This window comes from Arvicanthis niloticus, chromosome 7, assembly GCF_011762505.2.
Source record: "Arvicanthis niloticus isolate mArvNil1 chromosome 7, mArvNil1.pat.X, whole genome shotgun sequence".
NCBI lineage: Eukaryota > Metazoa > Chordata > Mammalia > Rodentia > Muridae > Arvicanthis > Arvicanthis niloticus.
In genome coordinates, this window is record NC_047664.1 from 49,254,796 (window position 1) to 49,274,473 (window position 19,678).

At 35.6% G+C, this 19,678-nt stretch overlaps 1 protein-coding gene across 2 annotated transcripts in view; it reads left to right on the plus strand.

The window, feature by feature from the left end:
* The first annotated feature begins 46 nt into the window (after nucleotides 1-46).
* Nucleotides 47-19,678, plus strand: part of Ncapg (non-SMC condensin I complex subunit G) — a 28,276-nt gene continuing 8,644 nt past the window's right edge. Inside the window, exons 1-15 of one of the 2 annotated variants that reach the window (XM_076938472.1) lie at nucleotides 47-136; nucleotides 215-408; nucleotides 757-884; nucleotides 1,303-1,506; nucleotides 2,335-2,563; nucleotides 4,510-4,655; nucleotides 4,919-5,003; nucleotides 6,109-6,301; nucleotides 6,783-6,932; nucleotides 8,564-8,704; nucleotides 10,091-10,214; nucleotides 11,663-11,746; nucleotides 12,017-12,196; nucleotides 16,196-16,306; nucleotides 17,553-17,672. In XM_076938472.1, coding sequence (XP_076794587.1) covers nucleotides 1,303-1,506; nucleotides 2,335-2,563; nucleotides 4,510-4,655; nucleotides 4,919-5,003; nucleotides 6,109-6,301; nucleotides 6,783-6,932; nucleotides 8,564-8,704; nucleotides 10,091-10,214; nucleotides 11,663-11,746; nucleotides 12,017-12,196; nucleotides 16,196-16,306; nucleotides 17,553-17,672 — 1,767 coding nt within the window. In that variant the 5' untranslated portion in view covers nucleotides 47-136; nucleotides 215-408; nucleotides 757-884. The remainder of the gene's footprint in view (nucleotides 137-214; nucleotides 409-756; nucleotides 885-1,302; nucleotides 1,507-2,334; nucleotides 2,564-4,509; nucleotides 4,656-4,918; nucleotides 5,004-6,108; nucleotides 6,302-6,782; nucleotides 6,933-8,563; nucleotides 8,705-10,090; nucleotides 10,215-11,662; nucleotides 11,747-12,016; nucleotides 12,197-16,195; nucleotides 16,307-17,552; nucleotides 17,673-19,678) is intronic. The other variant, XM_034508398.2, reaches the window with a different exon arrangement.

Genomic DNA, 19,678 nt, shown 5'->3' on the forward strand with positions numbered 1-19,678 from the left:
ATAAACACCTCTTCCTATTGGGAGAACGTCAGGCCACACCCCAGGCGCATGCGTCCCAGCAGCGGGGCGGAGCGGAGGGTGGAGTCAGATGGGGGGAGGGTTAGTCAGGCCTCCACTTTCGGACACCACCTCCGGCGTAAGTCTCACGAGATCTCGTCCTCCTGCGAGAGTTGTTTGAAAACTCTGGCGGTAACAACTCCCTTGGCTCTCGCAGGCCAGACTCCCGGAAGCCGAGGGAAACCGAGTCCTTCGCGGATTCCGAGCCACAGCCACTACTCGGGCAGTTCCCGTCCCGGCGCCATGGCAGCGCAGAAGCGGCTTTCTGTGAAGGAGGCTTTTCAGCTGGCGCAGCAGCCGCACCAGAACCAGGCAAAGCTGGTGGTGGCGCTGAGCCGCACGTACGGCGCGGTAAGCGGCCTGGTCCCGGCTCCCGAGCTCAGCCTTCTGCCCTTCACCCCGCGTCGGAATGACCGGAGGGTCAGGTGCTCTGAGGCTTGCCCGAGGTCCCCTGGCCCCGGGCAGTGATCGGAACTTCTGGCGTGGTCCACATGGAGTCTCCAGTCTCTCCATCCCCCCCACCCCCGGGGGCGGTGCGTGGAGCCATCCGTTATCCTTAGTTCCCTAGTGACTTGGTCTGCCCCAAGTGAATCTTAGATGCTTTTATTTCGTTTGGGGGTCTCTAGTTCATCTCAGGAAACTGATCAAGTTGTTTCAGCCAACTCCTAAGCTTAAAATCAAATTCATTTCACCCACTAGCGAAATCATAAGGACCTAATCTTCCCCGTTCATGTTGTGTATCAAGTGGAGCCGTGGGAATTACAGGGCAGCGAATGTGAGGAAGAGAAATTGTTTTGGAGTTCAAGGAAGTTTAAGTACATATAAAAGTGAGTATGGAGGAGGATGTGAAAGTTATGCCCAAAGGAAATTGACGGATGTTAAGAAGGCCTAAATAAAGTAAATATAAAGCTGTTGATTTTGAGTTATTCATGCCGAAGCACGTTTTGCATTAATCTAGTAAGAAAAATACCGATAATCTAAAGGTGTTGAGAGAAAAATGAGATAATTTTTACACTGTTCAAATTTATGCTTTGTGCTTTCTCAGGTGCAGATTATATGCTGAAGAGAAGTTTGTGCAGATTTATTTCCCCTTTTTTTGGTTTGGAAAATTGATATTTTTTAAAAGAAATACTATAGTTTGACCTAAGGGTAACGCTTTCAGCAGTATAATAACGCTTACGGCAGTGTTGGGAATAAAGAATTTTTATTAATGCAGGTTATGAAGGCGTTTCTTCTGTCTTTCAGATGGATGATAAAATGGCTTTTCAGGAGGAGTTTGTACATTACCTTAAATATGCTATGGTGGTTTATAAACGTGAAACTGCCGTGGAGAGAGTCATGGACTTCACAGCCAAGTTTGTTACTTCATTTCACCAGTCTGATCAGGAAGAGGAAGAGGAAGAGAAAGATGGTGGCATTTTAAATTATTTGTGTACTTTTCTCTTAAAGGTACCGTGAAAGCGAGTACTTTGGGGAAGTAATATATTTGGCTACGTTTTTGTTATTTTCCACAGTGAACTATCAGTGATAGAGAAAATGTATGTGAATAAGTCTTTTATGGAAACCTTAACTGCCATAAAAGGGTAACTCCAGCATTAAATTTTTAAATTCTCACTTTTGTTGTAAATGTTCTAGTGATTAAGTAAAAAAAAAAAATTGTACAGAAAGGGATATGCTTATTTTGTGACAGCAAATAATTTTTCAGACTACTTGAGAGTATAAAATCTATCTAGTATGGATATCTAATATAACTTCTCTGCAAATAAAGAGTTACTATTGTCTTATTTTTATTTTTTTCTGTAGTGCTAGGGTTTAAACCTAACTTTACATATGCTGGTATACTGATATACCTATCCTTTAAGTGTTTTATTTATTTATGGTTTGTGAGTGCACTGTTGCGCTCTTCAGACCCACCAGAAGAGGGCATCAGATCCCATTATAGACCTGACCACCATGTGGTTGTTGGGACTTGAACTCAGGACCTCTGAGTGGGGCAGTCGATGCTCTTAACCACTGAGCCTTCTCCAGCCCTTGATCTACCTATCTTTTTACTCCGTTTTGAGACAGGATTTCTTTAAGTTACCCACATTGTCCTTGAACTTACTTTGCAACCCAAACAGGCCTTGAACTTGTGGTTCTTCTCTGTGGTATTGTAGGCCTATACTATCTACCTGGGTGTATTGTCAACTTTTAATTTTGAACATAAAGTTAAAATGATACTGGCTGTTTAAGAATGGAATATGACTAGGAGTAACTTCTGATTTGTTTTGTGTGTAGTCTCATGAAGCAAACAGCAGTGCAGTCAGATTTAGAGTATGCCAGCTCATTAATAAACTTCTTGGGAATATGCCAGAAAATGCCCAAATTGATGATGACTTATTTGATAAAATTAATGAAGCCATGCTTATTAGATTGAAAGATAAGATTTCAAATGTAAGAATACAAGCGGTTTTGGCTCTTTCTCGACTCCAAGACCCCAAGGATGATGACTGCCCTGTAGTTGATGGTATGTATGCTTTCCTAAATCTTGTTTTAGTATGTTGACTTTGTTAATTTTTCAGTATTTGGATTTTATGTGTATATATACATGAGTATGTAGGTGTGTACTTTCATGTAGAAGCCAGAGGTTATAATCAGATGTCCTCAATTGCTCTGTACCTTATTTTTTGAGACAGCGTCTGTCATTAAATCTAGCTCATCTACTCAGACTAGCTGGCCAGTAAGCCCCAGGGATCCTCTGGTTCCTGTCCCCAGTACTGAGATCATGTGTGCACGCTGGGTGGCTGGTTTTCATGCGAATCTGGGCATTGGAGCATCAGGTCTCCTGCTTGTGCAGCAGGTGCTTTACCAATAGAGCCGTTGTCCTAACCTAGGATTGAAGTTCACTAATTATGTGTCTATGTGCTATGGAAGTATCAATCCAACAACTTAAAATGAAAGAATATTAACAGCACTTTTACCTCTGCCTTGTTCTTCACTTGTAATTCTTTATTTCAGAGGTAGAAATAATTTCAGTGAATTTTGAATTAATTGCCTTGTTTACACAAAAAATTACATTTTAAACAATAACATGCTTGTCTTAGTGTTAAATTTTTTCTGCCATTTTTTTGTGGGTCAAATTATATTTTTGTGTCTTTTTTCTCCTCAAATTGATTCCTAATTTTAGCATTCATTTAGGATGATATATATTAATTTTTACTATATTTTAATGTTTTGTTTTATTTAGTTCATTTTGAATGGTGATGGCCCTTTTAGTTGTTTGTAATTACTTTGCTTTAAAAACAGTGTTAGAGGAAGGGCATGGTGGTACCATGCTTTTAATCCCAGCATTCTGAAGGCTGAGGCAGGCAGATTTCCTGGGTTTAAGACCAGACTAGTCTATGGAGTGAGTTCTAGGACAGCTGTGTTACACAGAGAAACTATCTCAAAAACCCAAAGAAACAAAACAAAAAACCCAGTGTTAGAACTTATTCATGCCTTTGGTGCATAGATGAATGGGTTTGTAAAGTTATGCTTAGAGACAGACTTATATGGGCTCTACTTTATTAGGGTAGGTGGTAAAGTATTCTAAAAGTTTTTTACTTTTAATATTGTCAGTAATGAGACATAAAGGTATGCATTGATCCATATCCTCTTTAGTTTTAGCACATTTTAAAGTTTGATGCTCTATTTAGTTGTTATTACCCAGCTTCATAAATTTAGCATCTGATCACCCTGAATTGTTTAAGGATTGTATTACATTTTGAGAAGTGTTATTACTAGGTGATTATTGTAATGTTAAAAAGTGTATACTTGGACAAATGGATGGTAAAGTTTAATCACTTAGTGTGGCTTTTGGTGCAGTCTAAAGAGCCACTAAACAGGTATGAGACTATTGCCAGTATAGTCAGGTATGAGACTATTGCCAGTATAGTCAGCGGTTTTTTTTTTTTTTTTTTTTTTTTTTTTTTTTTTTAATATAAGAGGAGTATACTCAAACAATGGTAGAAGTATATTAAACATATGAACCTATACATTCTCAAAATTAAAAGTATAAAGTTAAATGTGAACCTTCATAGTTTCCTTTCTGAGTAGCTATTCTAACTGTATAGAAGTTGATTGAATTGTATAGTCTTTGGGTCTGGTTAATTTCTGGGTATGGTTTTTTTTTTCCCCCCACCGTAACATTTTATGGTAGAATTTAAAATAAATCAAAATAATAGGTTCTTATATAAAACCATATCAACTTAAAATAAATTACGTACTATAATCAGCATCTGACTTTTGGGGTTAATTTTCAATCACAGTATATTTAATAATTTTAAATTTTATTTTCAGAAGGAAATGCTAATTTTTTTGCTAGAAGTGAATGTATAAAAATAATCTCTTATTTAAAAATGAAAGAATATAAGACTTCTATGACTTAACATTTTTAACATTATTAATGTTAAAATGTATTGCTTTATTTTTTAGCATATGTTACACTGATTGAAAATGATTCAAATCCAGAAGTTAGGCGTGCAGTTTTATCTTGTATTGCACCATCAGCAAAGACTTTGCCAAAAATTGTAGGACGGACAAAGGATATAAAGGACACTGTCAGAAAGCTTGCTTATCAGGTAAACAAGTTCAATACCTTCTATAGCCATGTTTTTCAAAGATGAACCATTTATGGTATTTTGGAAAAAAAACTTGGTAACAATGATTTTTTTTCCCAGTTAGGACTTTTGAATAATATAGGTAACTTCTTATATTAAGCATATTAACAGACAATTTAAAAATTGGGTTAATTTACAGAAGAATGCAGTATTCATAAGTAGACATTGTATTGTATTGAGATCAATGTGTATTGAGATTAATGGCCATCTTTTACCTTTTTAAGGTGTTAGCTGAAAAAGTTCATATGAGAGCTATGTCCATTGCTCAGAGAGTACTGCTTCTTCAACAAGGTCTTAATGACAGATCAGGTAAGATACACATCTTAGTAAACGTTGGATTTTGAAATGAGTCTTGAATTTAATAAAACTAAATAAATTGCCATAAATAAGTTGAAACATTTAGGGGTTAAAGATCTTGGTGTTTCGAAGGAGCAAGGCATTTCTTTCAGACTTTTGTGCTTTAGGGAGGGGAAGACTATTCTAAATCTTAAGCAGTTACTTCTGCAAACATCTGATAGAATCTTTTTATCCCATCTTCTTAAACAGTCCTGTCTGGTTTTTCTGTAATGTAACAAAAATGTATTCTGTGCATCAGAAACAATTAGGAATGAACAGACAAGTATAATGCCCTACCCTCCCTCTCATCTGTTAAACTAGGGAATCTGCTTTTCTGAAGGATGTTCTAAAAATTCTTAACTCTTATGAAGCCATTTAGTCCCAGTTTTGCTGTACCAAGAAAGACACTTGAATTTGTGAGTATTGTCAGAGGACTGACTAGGATGCCCTTAAATCAGCAGCTATCAACCTGTGAGTTATGGCTCCTTTGGGTGTTGAACAACCCTTACACAGGAGTCGCCTAAGATCATCAGAAAACATAGATATTTGCGTTATGATTCATAACAGAAGCAAAATTACAGCTATGAAATAGCAATAAAAATAATTTAATGGGTGGGGATTGCCACAGCATTAGGAACTGTAGTAAAGGGCCACAGTATTAGGAGGGTGGAGAATCACTTCTTAAATGATAAAAATAAAGTTTGTTTGGTAAAGTATATTGTGATTCAATACTGCAAATAGAATTCATGTAATAGTTGGAGTCAATCAACAAGTGAAATGATAGATTTTACATATTCTGATGCATGATGTTCAGTGAAAGACAATATAAAGACATGTTTCCTTCGGCGATATAGGAGTTTGTTTTTTAATTGCTGGATTCCATTTGAATTTTGAAATAAGCATTGTTATGACTTTAGTAATACTGCATTTTTTTCATTAGCGTGCTTTGTTCTACCTATAATTTCTATTTGAATTGTAAATTCAGTGTTAACAATGATTTAATAAAAGTTAAGATGGGGATAAACAGGGAGAAAAGGTCTAGAATGTGCATTGTGTAACTATTTAAATGACTCACCAGATGCTGTGAAACAAGCTGTGCAGAAGCATCTTCTCCAATGCTGGTTGCGTTTCACTGAAGGAAATATCCTAGAGTTGCTTCATCGGTTAGATGTGGAAAATTCTTCTGATGTAGCAGTCTCCGTTCTCCATTCCTTATTCTCAGTGACTCCTCTCAGTGAGCTGGTGGGAATTTGTAAAGATGATGATGGCAGGTATATATATATAAAGACTTCATTATTTAAATTGTACAGAGTATTTAAATTGAACCTCTGCACTTAAAATGAGTTTGTCTTCCCTGTATTTTCAGGTTCCCTCAGTACCTTTTATCTGTCTCTCTTTAACGAGTGTCTTTCTTCCTTCTAGTACAAGGACTCAGAACTTTTTGTCAGGCATTGCATTAGTTGTGTCCTTTCATTTTACAACTTTGAGTTTTGCACTACATCCACTGAAAAACACCCAAATACACATTCTTGCCATGTTAACTCATTTGAAGCTTTCTCTTTTTCCTTTTTTCAGGCTAAGTTATTTTTTTTTTATTTCTTTTTCTTTTAATTATTTTTGGGTGGATAAATTAATGACTTAGTAATTAGAAGACTTAGTAATTGAAAAAAATCTTCATCTCATGTCCATTCTTGTTCTGTTTTTCAGCTGCATGTAAAGGTAATGCTTTCTCTTATTCTCTTCTATATGAAGGAAGTTGATTCCAGTGGAAACATTAACTCCTGAAATTGCTTTGTACTGGTGCACCCTTTGTGAATATTTGAAATCAAAGGGAGATGAAGGTGAAGAGTTTTTAGAGCAGATTTTGCCAGAGCCTGCAGTATATGCAGAGTACTTACTGAGGTAAAGTTTTTCTTTTGGTTTGAACTGTACTTATGTTACTTTATTTACCAATTTCATAATTTTCTTATTCAAAGTCATTAGAGAACATAATTTAGGAACTATTTTTGTATAAGTAGGTATGAATGGGTATGTTTATTAAGTGTTTTGAAGAATCTGTTGCATGGGTAGTATATTGAAAGTGTAGAGTCAGGGCCTTACTATCCCAGTTACAGTGACTGAATATTAGCAGCTGATTAGTGTAACTTTTCCCTGATAAAATTTCACTGTCTTTTTCTTGAATTTTATCTAATATTCATATATAACAAAGTTTTTAAAAACTATTCTTTATTTGCAAGTTATACAAAACAGGTATCATGATGATTAGATTTGGTACATGGACTAGAGTTTTAGTTAGGGTTTTACTGCTGTGAAGAGAACACAGTGGACACAAGGGACACAAGGGAACTCTTGTAAGGAAAAGATTTAATTGGGGCTGGCTTACAGGTCCTACGGTTCAGTCCATTATCATCAGGGCAGGAGCATGGCAGCATCCAGGCAGGCATGGTGCTGGAGGAGCTGAGAGCTCTACGTGTTCATCTGAAGGCTGCTAGTAGAATACTGCTAGCAGCTACAATGAGGGTCAGTCTCACGCCCACAGTGACACCTACTCCAACAGGGCCACACCCTCTAATAGTGCCACCACTCCCTGAACCAAGCATGTGCAAACTATCACAACTAGTTTCAGAATCAACAGGGTGTAGATGTATGGTCAGTTTTATTTAATGTAAGTATTTTTCAATTAATAACATACTAAAAATGAAATAAAACTTATAACTTTAAAACTTTTATTTTTCTAAATTATCTGTCTTGATATACCTGCTGACCAGTTTTATGTCAATTTAACCTCAGTGGAAGTCATTTTGGAAGAGAGAACCTTAGCTGGAAAAATGCCCCCAGGAGACTGGTCTGTGGGCAAGCCCATTTTCTTGATAGATGTTTGATTTGGGTGAGCCCAGTTCACTGTAGGTGATGCTAACCTTGATCTGGTGGTGCTGGGTTCAATAGGAAATCAGGCTGAGCAAGCCATGGGGAACAAGCAAGTAAGCCGTATTCTTCCATAGCCTTTGCATCAGCTCCTGCCTCCAGGTTCCTGCTCTGCTTGAGTTCCTGGCATCACTTTCTTTAGTGATGGACTGTGATAGGAAGCAGGAAGTAAACCATTTCCTTCCCAAGTTTCTTTTGGTCATGTGTTTTATCACAATAGAAGTCCAACTAAGACAATATAATTTCTACTTACTTAAAATTGTAAAATTTTATAAAAAAAATACATATTCTTGTCAGAATTCAAATGTAGAGGCAGATTTATCCTGTTTCCCTAGTACCGTCAATCACTGTAGAGTTAAACAGCCAAATAATTAAGGCTATCCATTGTCAGACCTCTTTCTATACATGTTTTAAATACACATGTAGATTTCTTTTTTGAAAATATAGCATATTATATATGTACTGTTTTCTGGTTTTTAAAATTTTTGAACTTTTTGTAAAATCACGTGCTGGTCTGTGGTATTGCACTGTTTTGTAGTGCGTTATGTGTGCTGTGTAAGTGCTCTTCCTCTGGTTGGCATCGACTTTACTAAATCTGTTTGCTTTAGTTACATCCAGGGCTTCCCAGTAGTTAATGAAGAACAGAAAAGTGATTTTGCCTACATTGGAAATTTGATGACAAGAGAATTCATAGGTCAGCAGCTGATTCTAATTATAAAATCTTTGGATACTAGTGAAGAAGGAGGAAGGTATGTCTAAATGTTAACATTAGATCTAATTTTCTTTAGTTTCATATATTTAGGAACCTACCTTGGTTCAATTTTTAAAAGATAATGACTCTGATTTTAATTTTAGTGTAACTACCAACAATGAAGATGATATTATATGCTTTGATTAATTAGGTTTTTTAAACAATCATTTTTATTTGATAAGTTTATACATATATACATTATATCTTGATCATATCTACCTCAAGACTGTTCTCACCCCTTTGTTACTCATCATGTTCCTTCTTCTACCTTACGCTCCCCCTGCCCTTTTTTTAAATGACCTGAGCCCAATTACAGTTGTCTGAATGTGCCTGGGTATGTGGCCTTCCATCAGACCATGGGCAGCCTACTGTTAGCTGTACCTCAGAAGAAAAAGGATTCTTTCTCCTATTAACTATTAACTGCCAATACTTTCTCAGCTTGGATATTGGGCCTCAGGAGTCCCTATCCCATCCATACTGGAATGTCGACTGGCAGTTCTTAATGCAGTTAACCATACTTGCTGTGAGTTTATGAGTGTAAGGTTTGCCTCAAGGGTGGTATTATTACTCCTCCTCATCTGGCTAATTTCTTATATTTAAATACAATTTTATGATATGGTTAGATGTAACTATCCTAGCTCTCTAAAACTATATGTAATTGTATATAATTGTACTACACTTGTATACATATGCCAGTGTGTATTTGTTACATCAGCATTACCAGAGAAATGCACTGAAGTACAGCATTACTAGGGCTACTATATCATTACATATTTTCTAGCTCCATTATGATTTTCTAGGACCTTCATCAGATTTGTGGTCTAATGTTTACTGAAACATCATGTGGCACATGATGCAATATGTATGCATGTATGTAAGGGTATATATGTATATGATTCTAGTATAATTACTTCAGAATTAATAATTTCAGATTTTTTGGTTTAAAGTTTTCTTTTTAAAAAATCAGGGTACAGAAATATATTTATAATTTTTACATATATTTATAAATAAATTTGTAGAATATGAAGTTTTTTTAAAGTCTAAAAATCTGTATAGAATTTCTTCCTATACTTACAAACAGAACTAAAAACTAAGGTAATGTAAAAGAAAATGTTAGAAAAAAATGTATTTTCAGGTGGCAAGATGGTTCATTGGGTAAACGTGCTTGCTGCCAAACCCAATGGCTTTCATTTGATCCTTATGACCCACAGGGTAGAAGGAGAAAACTAACATTTGCAATTTCTTGTCTGATCTCCACATTCAGGCCCAGGCATGAATGTGCCCACTCATATATACACACACAAAAGAAAGAATGTTTAAAAAAATAATATAAGATGTATTTTTATCATAGTAGTTAAATTAAAATAGATCATTTTGATTACAGGAAACGACTGCTGGCTATTTTGCAGGAGATTCTCACTCTGCCTACAACCCCAATATCCTTAGTTTCTTTTATTGTTGAGAGACTCCTGCACATCATCACAGATGATAATAAAAGGATACAGATTGTAAGTGCTTTTCGTTTTGCTGAAAATAAATTTGGTTAGTGATATTAAAGAGTATTAATTTCTCTTCAGCACCTTTGTCTTTAGTGTATTAGTGTTTATTGTCCGACATGTTGCAAAAATGAAAAAAGAGTAGATCTCACACACAGTTTAAAATGTCTTTCTTTCTTAACATGCCTTTTACTTTGTTGGGTCAGCACAGCAGGTGTGAGAGGAAGGAAGGAGGGGTTTGCTTAGTTATTCTCACATGGGGAGCAGTCATTCTGAACTAGTGAACAAGTAGCTCTCAAAGGAAGGTCATTATCATCATTGCTTATTATTATTAAATATTTGGTATGCTTTTTTTCTCTACAGAACTGAGAAAGGAGTTAAGAATTTTAGGCAGAAAATTTTAGATATAGAGAGTAATCTTAGGGTGCAATATTTCATTTTTACTTCACTAGGGATAATTTGTTTTTAGTATTTATGCAATTTAAAAATTGTTACTTTTTAATCAAATAATACATCTTACTAGATGACTCAGTTTTATTGTTCAGTCTTTGTAGTAGTTGCTATCTTGTTATGATCATAAATACCTGTTGTAATAATTACTATTGTCAACTTGACAAGGTCTAGAATAAACTAGAGGACAAACCTCTGAGTATGTCTCTGAGAGATTCTAGGTTGGGTGAGGTGTGAGTGGCCCTTTTTATGAGCTATGGTTCTGAGCTTATAAAGGAGAAATTAAACTGAATATCAACTTTCCCCTCCCCTCCTCTTTCCTTCCTTCCTTCCTTCCTTCCTTCCTTCCTTCCTTCCTTCCTTCCTTCCTTCCTATAATGCACTATGACAAGGTATCTCTTGCTCTTTTGTCTGGTCCATCTTTTCTATGGTGGACTGCTAATTCCAAACTGTAAACCAAAATGAATGATTCTTTAAGTTGTTTTTGCCACAGCAATGAGAAAAGTAACTAATACAACTTACAAGAAGCATCTTAGGGAGGAAGTGGGGAAAGGAAAGATAAGACGGAGGGAGTGTGGGAGGGCTTGTTTTGGCATGAAGGTACAGCCTATTGCAGTGGCAAAGGCATGATACTGAGAAAAGTTCTAGCTATGATAGACAGGAACATGAGGCAATTGCTCATTCACATTTTGTTCACAGGAAGCAGAGAGATGAGTCTAGTGCTCAGGCTGTGTTTTCCTTTTGCCTTTTTACTCAGCATAGTACTGCAACTTGTGGGATACTCATGCCCACATTTGCTCAGGTAAACCTCTCCGAAAACACCCTTGCTGGTATGTCCAATGGTATGTTTCCTGACGGAGTCCAAATCCTGCCAGGTTAGCAATGTAGGTTGTAGGTTAACCTGTATTGTTATATGTATATATATATTGTTTAGAATTCGATGTTGCAGTTCGCATTTGCTACTGTAAAGCATAGATTACAGCTTGTACTTTGAATTATAACTTTATCAGGTCACAGAAATTATCTCAGAGATTCGTGCACCCATTGTTACTGTTCATGTTGATCCATCTGATACAAGAAAGAAAGAACTCAAGGTAAGTCTCTTCTAAATTAAAGAAGTGCTTTAGTAATGCCATTGTTTCCTCTTGCTGTACTGTTTTGAAGTATTTTCATAAAGCCAAGTCAGTAGGTATTACACTATAAGGACATTCAAATTCTTACCAGATTATAACAGATTTTCTGATCTGTTTCAGGAAAATGAAATCTTAATGTTTGATTGCTTAAATCTTGAGTCTTGAGATATTGTGACAAATTTTCATATTAATTTTTATTTAGTGAAGATGATCAGTTTCTTTTTATTTAAGATGGCTGAAATAAAAGTTAAGCTTATTGAGGCTAAAGAAGCTTTGGAAAATTGCATTGCTGTACAAGATTTTGATCAGGCATCAAAATTAAAAGAAGAAATAAAAACATTGGAAGATGCCAGAATAAACCTGTTAAAAGAGACAGAGCAACTTGAAATTAAAGAAGTCCACACAGAAAAGGTATATGTCAGTTTTCATACTAAATTTTAACTACTCTTATCTCAACAAACCTTATTTTTGTAAATTCATTAAACTGCCAAAATTTATTTACTTTGGAGGGAGTTGTGACAATACCATGAATAAAAATGAAAAAGTATTTTTAAAACTTCTATTTTATATTTTTAGATTTCTGGTGTTTGAGACAGCCTCACTATTTAGCCCTTACTGGTCTGGAACTCACTATGTAGACCAAGCTGGCCTTGAACTAATAGCTATCCACTTGTCTATGCCTCTGTCTTCCTTGTGCTGGGATTAAAGGGGTATGCCACCAAACCAGGCCAGACATTTTTGTACTTTGAAAGCTAACTTTAGTTTTTATAGCTAGGACTTGTTTCCTTGTCTTATGAATCCCTGGGATTTGAATAGTTTTCTTCCTTCTTGGGGAAGCTAGTTTTCTAGTGGTTTACTTGGAAGTTTTATTTATTTTTCTTGAATGGTTTAAAAAAAATTGTATCCATCTTTCACTTTTGTGGGAAGTCTGTAGACTTTCTGTTGTTATTAAGAAAAAATGTCTTTGATAAAGAAATCCTTTAACTGAGATTTGATTTCTTCCTTGGTACATGTGTATATGCATGTTTAGAAAAATACTAAGTAGCTGTGTTTTTTTAAAATTTATTTATGTGTATTTTAAACATTTTTTAATGTGTATGAGTGTTTGCTTGCATGTATGCATGTGCACCATGTGTGTGCCTGGTGCCCTTAGAGGTCAGAAGAGGGCATCATATCCCTAGGCACTGGAGTTTCAGATGGCTGTGAACTGCTATGTGGGTGCTGAGAATGGGACCTAGTGCTCTGCAAAACCAGCAAATACTCATAATCACTGAGCCATCTTTCCAGTCACAGCTTTGTTATTTATTTTTAATGAAACACTTGATATTTAAAGGGTTTTTTTTTTTGTCTTTTTTAACTTAGTTGTTTGTCAAAAATTTAACCTCTTAAAAGGATAATGACTTTGCACATGAATTAATTTTAGTCCAAGATAGAATGAAATCAATTTGTGAATTTTATATTTTTAAAAGTCTTGTCTTTGTATTGAACATACTGTTCTCTTTTAAAGATTTGTTTATTTTATTTATATGAGTATATTTTAGCTTTCTTCAGACACACCAGAAGAGGGTAATAGATCCCATTACAGATGGTTGTAAGCCACTATGTGGTTGCTGGGAATTGAACTCAGGACCTCTGGAAGAGCTATCAGTGCTCTTAGCCACTGAGCCATCTCTCCAGCCCATTGTACATAGTTATAATTATACTTTTATTTGAAGAATGCTTAAGAAAATGCTGCATAGGAAAGTTTACCATATATAAGAGAGTTTTAGAATTGTGTATCCTTTTCTAGTCATAAATATATCCTAAAATAACACCTCACTTTCCCAGTGAGAATGACTCATTTATTTTTATAGTTTATTTATATTACATATTTACAATCTGTGGCTTGTCCTAGGCTTTAAATTTGAGAAACAAATTTAAACAAAAACCTAAGAGTAAAATTAAAGATTTTCAAATTAAAAAATATTTGGCCAAATGTGGTGGCCTGTAAATAGTACTCTGAGTCAGAGGGAGGAAATCTGGGTCAAGGCCAGCTTGGGCTACATAGGTGAGGCCCTCCTTTAAAAATCCAAGGAAAGGAAAGGAAGCTCAGTCCTGAGACTGCTTACCTAGCATATGTAAGGCCCTAGGTTTGATTAACAGCTCTGTCCTAAACCCATCTGCCCCACAAAAGATAAAGCATTTGTAAATCTGGTCTGCCTAGTTAATCTGATTAATAATCTCTTTTGAGTTCCTTTGAACATTTAGTGTCTTTTGTCTTATCTGAGAGCTACAACTCAAGTATAATTCTAATATAATAGATGATGTGGTCAGGAAACTATAGAAATGTGTTTGAGAAGTATGTAATTCATAACCTCATGTAGAATACTACTGGTTTTTCTACAGGAAGAAATAGATTAACTAGAGATGTGAATAAAATTACCATGTTAGACTTTTCAGTGTTGTGAGATACTAGCTAAGAAAACAGTTGGAAGATGTCTTAGTTAGGGTTTTACTGCTGTGAACAGACACCATGACAAAGGCAAGTCTTATAAAGACAACATTTAATTGGGGCTGGCTTACAGGTTTAGAGGTTCAGTCCATTATTATCAAGGTGGGAGCATAGCAGCATCCAGGCAGGCATGGTAGAGGCAGAGCTTAGAGTTGTACATCTTCATCTGAAGGCTGCTAGCAGAATTCTGACATCCAGGCTGTTATGATGATGGTCTTAAATCCCACGCCCACAGTGATACACCCATTCCAACAGGGTCACACCTTCTAATAGTGCCACTCCCTGGGCCAAGCAAAAACAAACCATCACAGGAGGGAAGGAGGGTTTATTAATTAATATTAAGAGGTTTCAGGGAGTGAGAGTTAAGAGGGTGTTACAAAACAGAGTAGCTTCCATCCTGACAGGCAGCAGGCTGCCTATGCTGTTTTGTTGGTGGTGGTGGTGGTGGTGGTGGGTGGGTGTGCATTTTCCTTTACTGCCTTGTATTTTTAGGCCTCTAATCTGTGGGATGGTGCCACTAGTATTCAGGGTGGATCTTCCCTTCTTTTAATTGTCTTTGGAGACACCCTTACACACATCCAGTGACATGCTCTATGAATGTTTACTAGCTGCTTTTCAGCCTAGTCGCAATGGCAGTCAAGGTTACGCATAGTACACCTAGTACTATATAACACATAGTGCAACCTAGTAAATTAAAGAATGTTCCCCTGTGGTAGTCTAGTTAGGTGATTACTTCTTCAAGCACTTCACAAATGTGAATTCATTATTCTTACAGTCCTCAAGTCCCAATGGTTTCAAACCTAAACAATAGTTACTATAAATTTATACTTTTAATGCACTTTGTGTTGTTTCTCCTTAATGAGTAGTTAAGGAAATGTAGATGTTGTAATGGTAGGTATGATGGTAACAGAGTTTAAAATAAGATGCTTGCTGTACTTTAAGCCTGACAGTTTACATGGAAAGAGAATTGGAGAGGTATTAGGCAAATAAGAAGAAATGTTATGGGCCAGATAAATGTAAGGTCTTGGATAGATCTACCTTATTCAGAGATGATGGTGGATACAAGGATATTTTAAAGAATAGGATGAGAACTCTCTAATACAGGGTTAGTATTGTTTGAAAATAGATTAGAGTCATAAACACCATCATACTTCTGGGCAGTTTTAGAAGTATGGCTTGAGTTGATAGCATTGTGAACAAGATAATGCTGAATACAAGTAGAAGTGACATATGTCCGTGTTATTTAAGGTTTAGTAGTAGGAAGAGAGAATCAAATCAAGAGTTTCTTTGGACAAATGAAAATAGATGGTCATGATATGATAGAGTATACGAGTTAGAAGCTTGATAAAATGAGTTAGTTCCATTTTGGGTGTGTTGAGTTTGAGGAGCCTGTGAAACATGCAAAAAGTATGTTATATTGATTAGAAGAAGTTGAAATTTTGAAAGTAACTGGGTATTATGTGGCAAAACTTTTCTTGGAGAGACTCAATGCACACATCTACTCACCCCAGATAGTGATTCCACGATAGACTGAAGTTTCTGCTTCTTACAGGCAGCTGTTGTTAGAGTTGTCTTTGTAGGTGCCTTGTCTGAAAAAATTTTCATCTCTTACTACTTACTCTAGCAGGGAAGGGGCCTAGTGAATCTGGTCAATTTCAGAGACTTCCTGAATCTATTTTGAGTTGTTTAACAATCCTGATTTAAAGCTTCCTTTTAGAATGGAATGTTTCAGTCTAGGAGGAAACTTATACAAAGCTAGGCCAGCTCATAAATGAAAAATAGAGTTGCATGATTGGTTAAGGTTGCCAAAGGAACAAAGAGTAACTTCATGCCACAGAAAAAGTCTCAAGAGAGCAATTGTTTAAGGGATGGGCAAAAGATATTTTTACTAATGATGGATATTTTGTACTTTATTTTAGAACGATGCAGAAACATTACAGAAGTGTCTTATTTTGTGTTATGAACTGTTGAAACAGATGTCCATTTCAACTGGAATCGGTGCAACCATGAATGGGATCATTGAATCTTTGGTACACTGCTGGCCTTTGAGACCTTATACTCCTCTACTATATTATATAATAATGTTCATTATTAGTTAATAATTTAAAAATTAATAATTAAAAGACTACCACTGTAAACATCAGATAAATACAGTGAACTGTGTATATCCATAGTGACTACTTCATAGTATGAGGAATAATTGAAATAATACATTTTTATAAAGGCACTTAAATAAAACATAAGCTACTCATAGCATGTTTTGAATGTATATTATCTAAGAAATGCTTGAAATATAGTGTACATAAAATACAAAAGTACAGATAGCCATCCTGGATCTTCTGCTTAAGTGAGGGTAACATTGTTAAAGAATAGATTTTACATATATATATGTGTATATATATATATATATATATATATGTATATATGTATATATTACACTTATGTGTGTATACTATAACAAAAAAGAGACCTTCAGTGGGGGTAAGAGGGTCATGCGATGGGAGGGAGGGGACATGAAAGTGGTTGAAGGGAACAAAGGGAAGTGGGAAAAGTGATGTAATTAAAATATAAAAAGTAGTTACTTAGACTACTTTGACACTAGTTATGAAGATTTATATGGTTATGAATGAGCTTAATAGTTGCAGGCTTGACCTATTCATGGAAAGTGATCCTTCTATGAGATTTAAAAGATACTATGTGAAAAAGAGGGAAGATTTCAATAGTAGTTACTATTAAATAGTTTTAATAGTTAAAACTATTAAAACTTACATTGATATATGCAGTTTTAGAGTTTATATTCTCCCGTCTCTAAACATAACATTTTTAAAGATGAGAGAACATAAATTTATCCCACTACTAATTTTTATTATTTACAGTCAATAGCAATATTTTGATTATATAAGATAAACTAGGCATTAAAATCAGAACTGTTGAGTAGTGCTTAAAACAAAGTGAAGCATGGTCTGCAGTGAAACTGTATGTAGAACTGTACATTCTATTAAGGAATTATTTCGTTAGTATTGAGAATCCTTGCATCAGTTTTAGCAGATAGGGGAGTATACATATTGATGTGAAGGAGAATTGTTCTGGCTATGTTCTATTTTATCCACTTTATAGTTACCCCATTCATTTTTTTTTTTAAACTGGTGAAACTTTGTTAATAGTGTGGAAATACCCTTATAAAATCATATGGAAATTATTTTGACCATGATATTAATATGGCATTATAAATTTCTTGCCTTGGTTAAAATTATTTTAATTTTTACTTTGTTGTAGATTCTTCCTGGAATAATAAGTGTTCATCCTATAGTAAGAAACTTGGCTGTTTTGTGCTTGGGATGCTGTGGACTACAGAATCAGGATTTTGCAAGTAAACACTTTATGTTGTTCTTACAGGTAGGATATATTTTATGACCGTGTATCCATTTTTTGAAGTGCTCTTTATCTTTGGTGATATGTTAAAAGTCTGGGTGTGTTCAGATGCTTAATTGATGATTGTGGATAATCTTTAGGGTTTTATAAAAATGTCTCCATAGAAAAAATGAAGTAACAATTTAAGATGAGTCATATAGCTTATATGAGTGCATACTATATGCTATCACTGTTCTTGTCTTAGGATAAATATAAATGATGAGGAGAACCAGCCTGAGTTTGTGCTGTTGGAGCTTGTTTTCTTGAAGGGGAAATAAACAGTATGTATGTGTTATGCCAACTAAGCATAGACAACATAGCAGCAGCAGTACTGGGAGTGAGTGAGACAGAGTGGCTGTGCCAGTGATGCTGGCCTGAGTCTTTAACATTCAGATTCAGAGGAAAGTTAAAAGAGTAATCCTTATAAATACTTGAAAGAATACTGTTTTTCTTTTCTCTTTCTTTCCTTTTTTTGTTTCAGAGATTTTATTTTCTTAGGTATGTTGTGTGTATATATATGCCATGTTTGTGTAGGTACTCATGGAGACCCAAAGAGGGCATTGAGTCACCCCTGCTGGGGTCACAGGGCAGCTGCCTGACACAGATGCTCATGTGAACTGAACTTGTGTCCTTTGTGGGAGTATAACTACTCTCCACTGCTGAGTCATCTCTCCAGCTCAGACATTTTATTTTCTTAGGAAAGAGAATAGAAGAGAGAGGTCTTAGGGGTGGACTTTACTTGGCTTGTTTGAGGAACAAAAGGACATATGGCTAGGAAAGTAAGCAAAGTGAAGTCTACCAGGAAAAGGACTGTGTGGGATGCCCATGTGCCCCAAGGACTTACACTGTAAAAATACAGATTCTATTATGAAAGATTCAGAGAAGAAACCGTTGTTTTTGTTTTTCTTGTTTGTTTGTCCCCCCAACTCTTCCACCACATACCCACTACCTCTTACATCCTCCTTCTGCGTTAGCTTCATGTGTCTGTTGTTTCCCAAACCTTCCTTTTTCTTGTTCGTAGCCCTGCCCCATTTACATACCTACATATAAATACTGTTATCTTGGGATGTGAAAATAACTTAACCTCAGTTGAGACAGCTGTTGAATCTGACCTTTTTTTTTTTTTTTTTTTTTTAAAGTTAAAAATATTTGGATGATAGCAAATTCATGGGCAGAAAACCTGAAGTTGCTATATTTTGTATACTATTCTGAGGTGTGATTTTTAATTTAAAAAATTTTTTTATTTATTGTTTAGCATTTTAAAAAGGTTATATATATAGTTAATCTTTCATAATAGGGTCACTCTGCCTCCATAGTTTTGGAATTTGCTGTGTAGTTTTTAACTCAAGATAGACTTAAACCATTTATGTGCATATACCCAGATCTATTTTCCCCAGTCTCTCTTCTAAGTCTGGCAAGGCTCTCTCACTGAACCAGAGCCTCCTTGATTTAGGTTGGTCGGGTGATGAATTCCAGGGATCCCCTGTCTCTGTGCCCCCAGTGCTAGGGTTATTGTGCATGGCACCTAGCCTCCTATGTGGTTGCTGGCCATCTGAAAGGAGGTCGTTATGCTTATGGCTGACAGGTACTTTACCGAGTAGATCATTTCCCTAGCTCCCAAAACTATAAAGCGTCTACTTGGTAACTGAATTCCCTAGTAATAAAATCTGAATTGCTAATTGGTGACAAAAATATTTCTTCAAAGAAATGTAGTAGTACTGACATTGTACCAAAGGTTTGAATTAATTAGAATATACTGTATTAATTTTTTTTGATAGGCAGGGAAAACAATTTATTTATAACAATGCAGTTTTTGTGGATCTTAGAAAAATGATAAAGCTTTATCATAGTTGGAATTTTTTTTTTCTGTTTTGTTATAAAAGGACCAAATAACCAAATAATAAAATCCATCTGGACACTGACTCTAAACCATTTTTTCACTGCAAAAATTAATTAAGGACTAAAGCTCCAAATGTTATGAGATAAACATC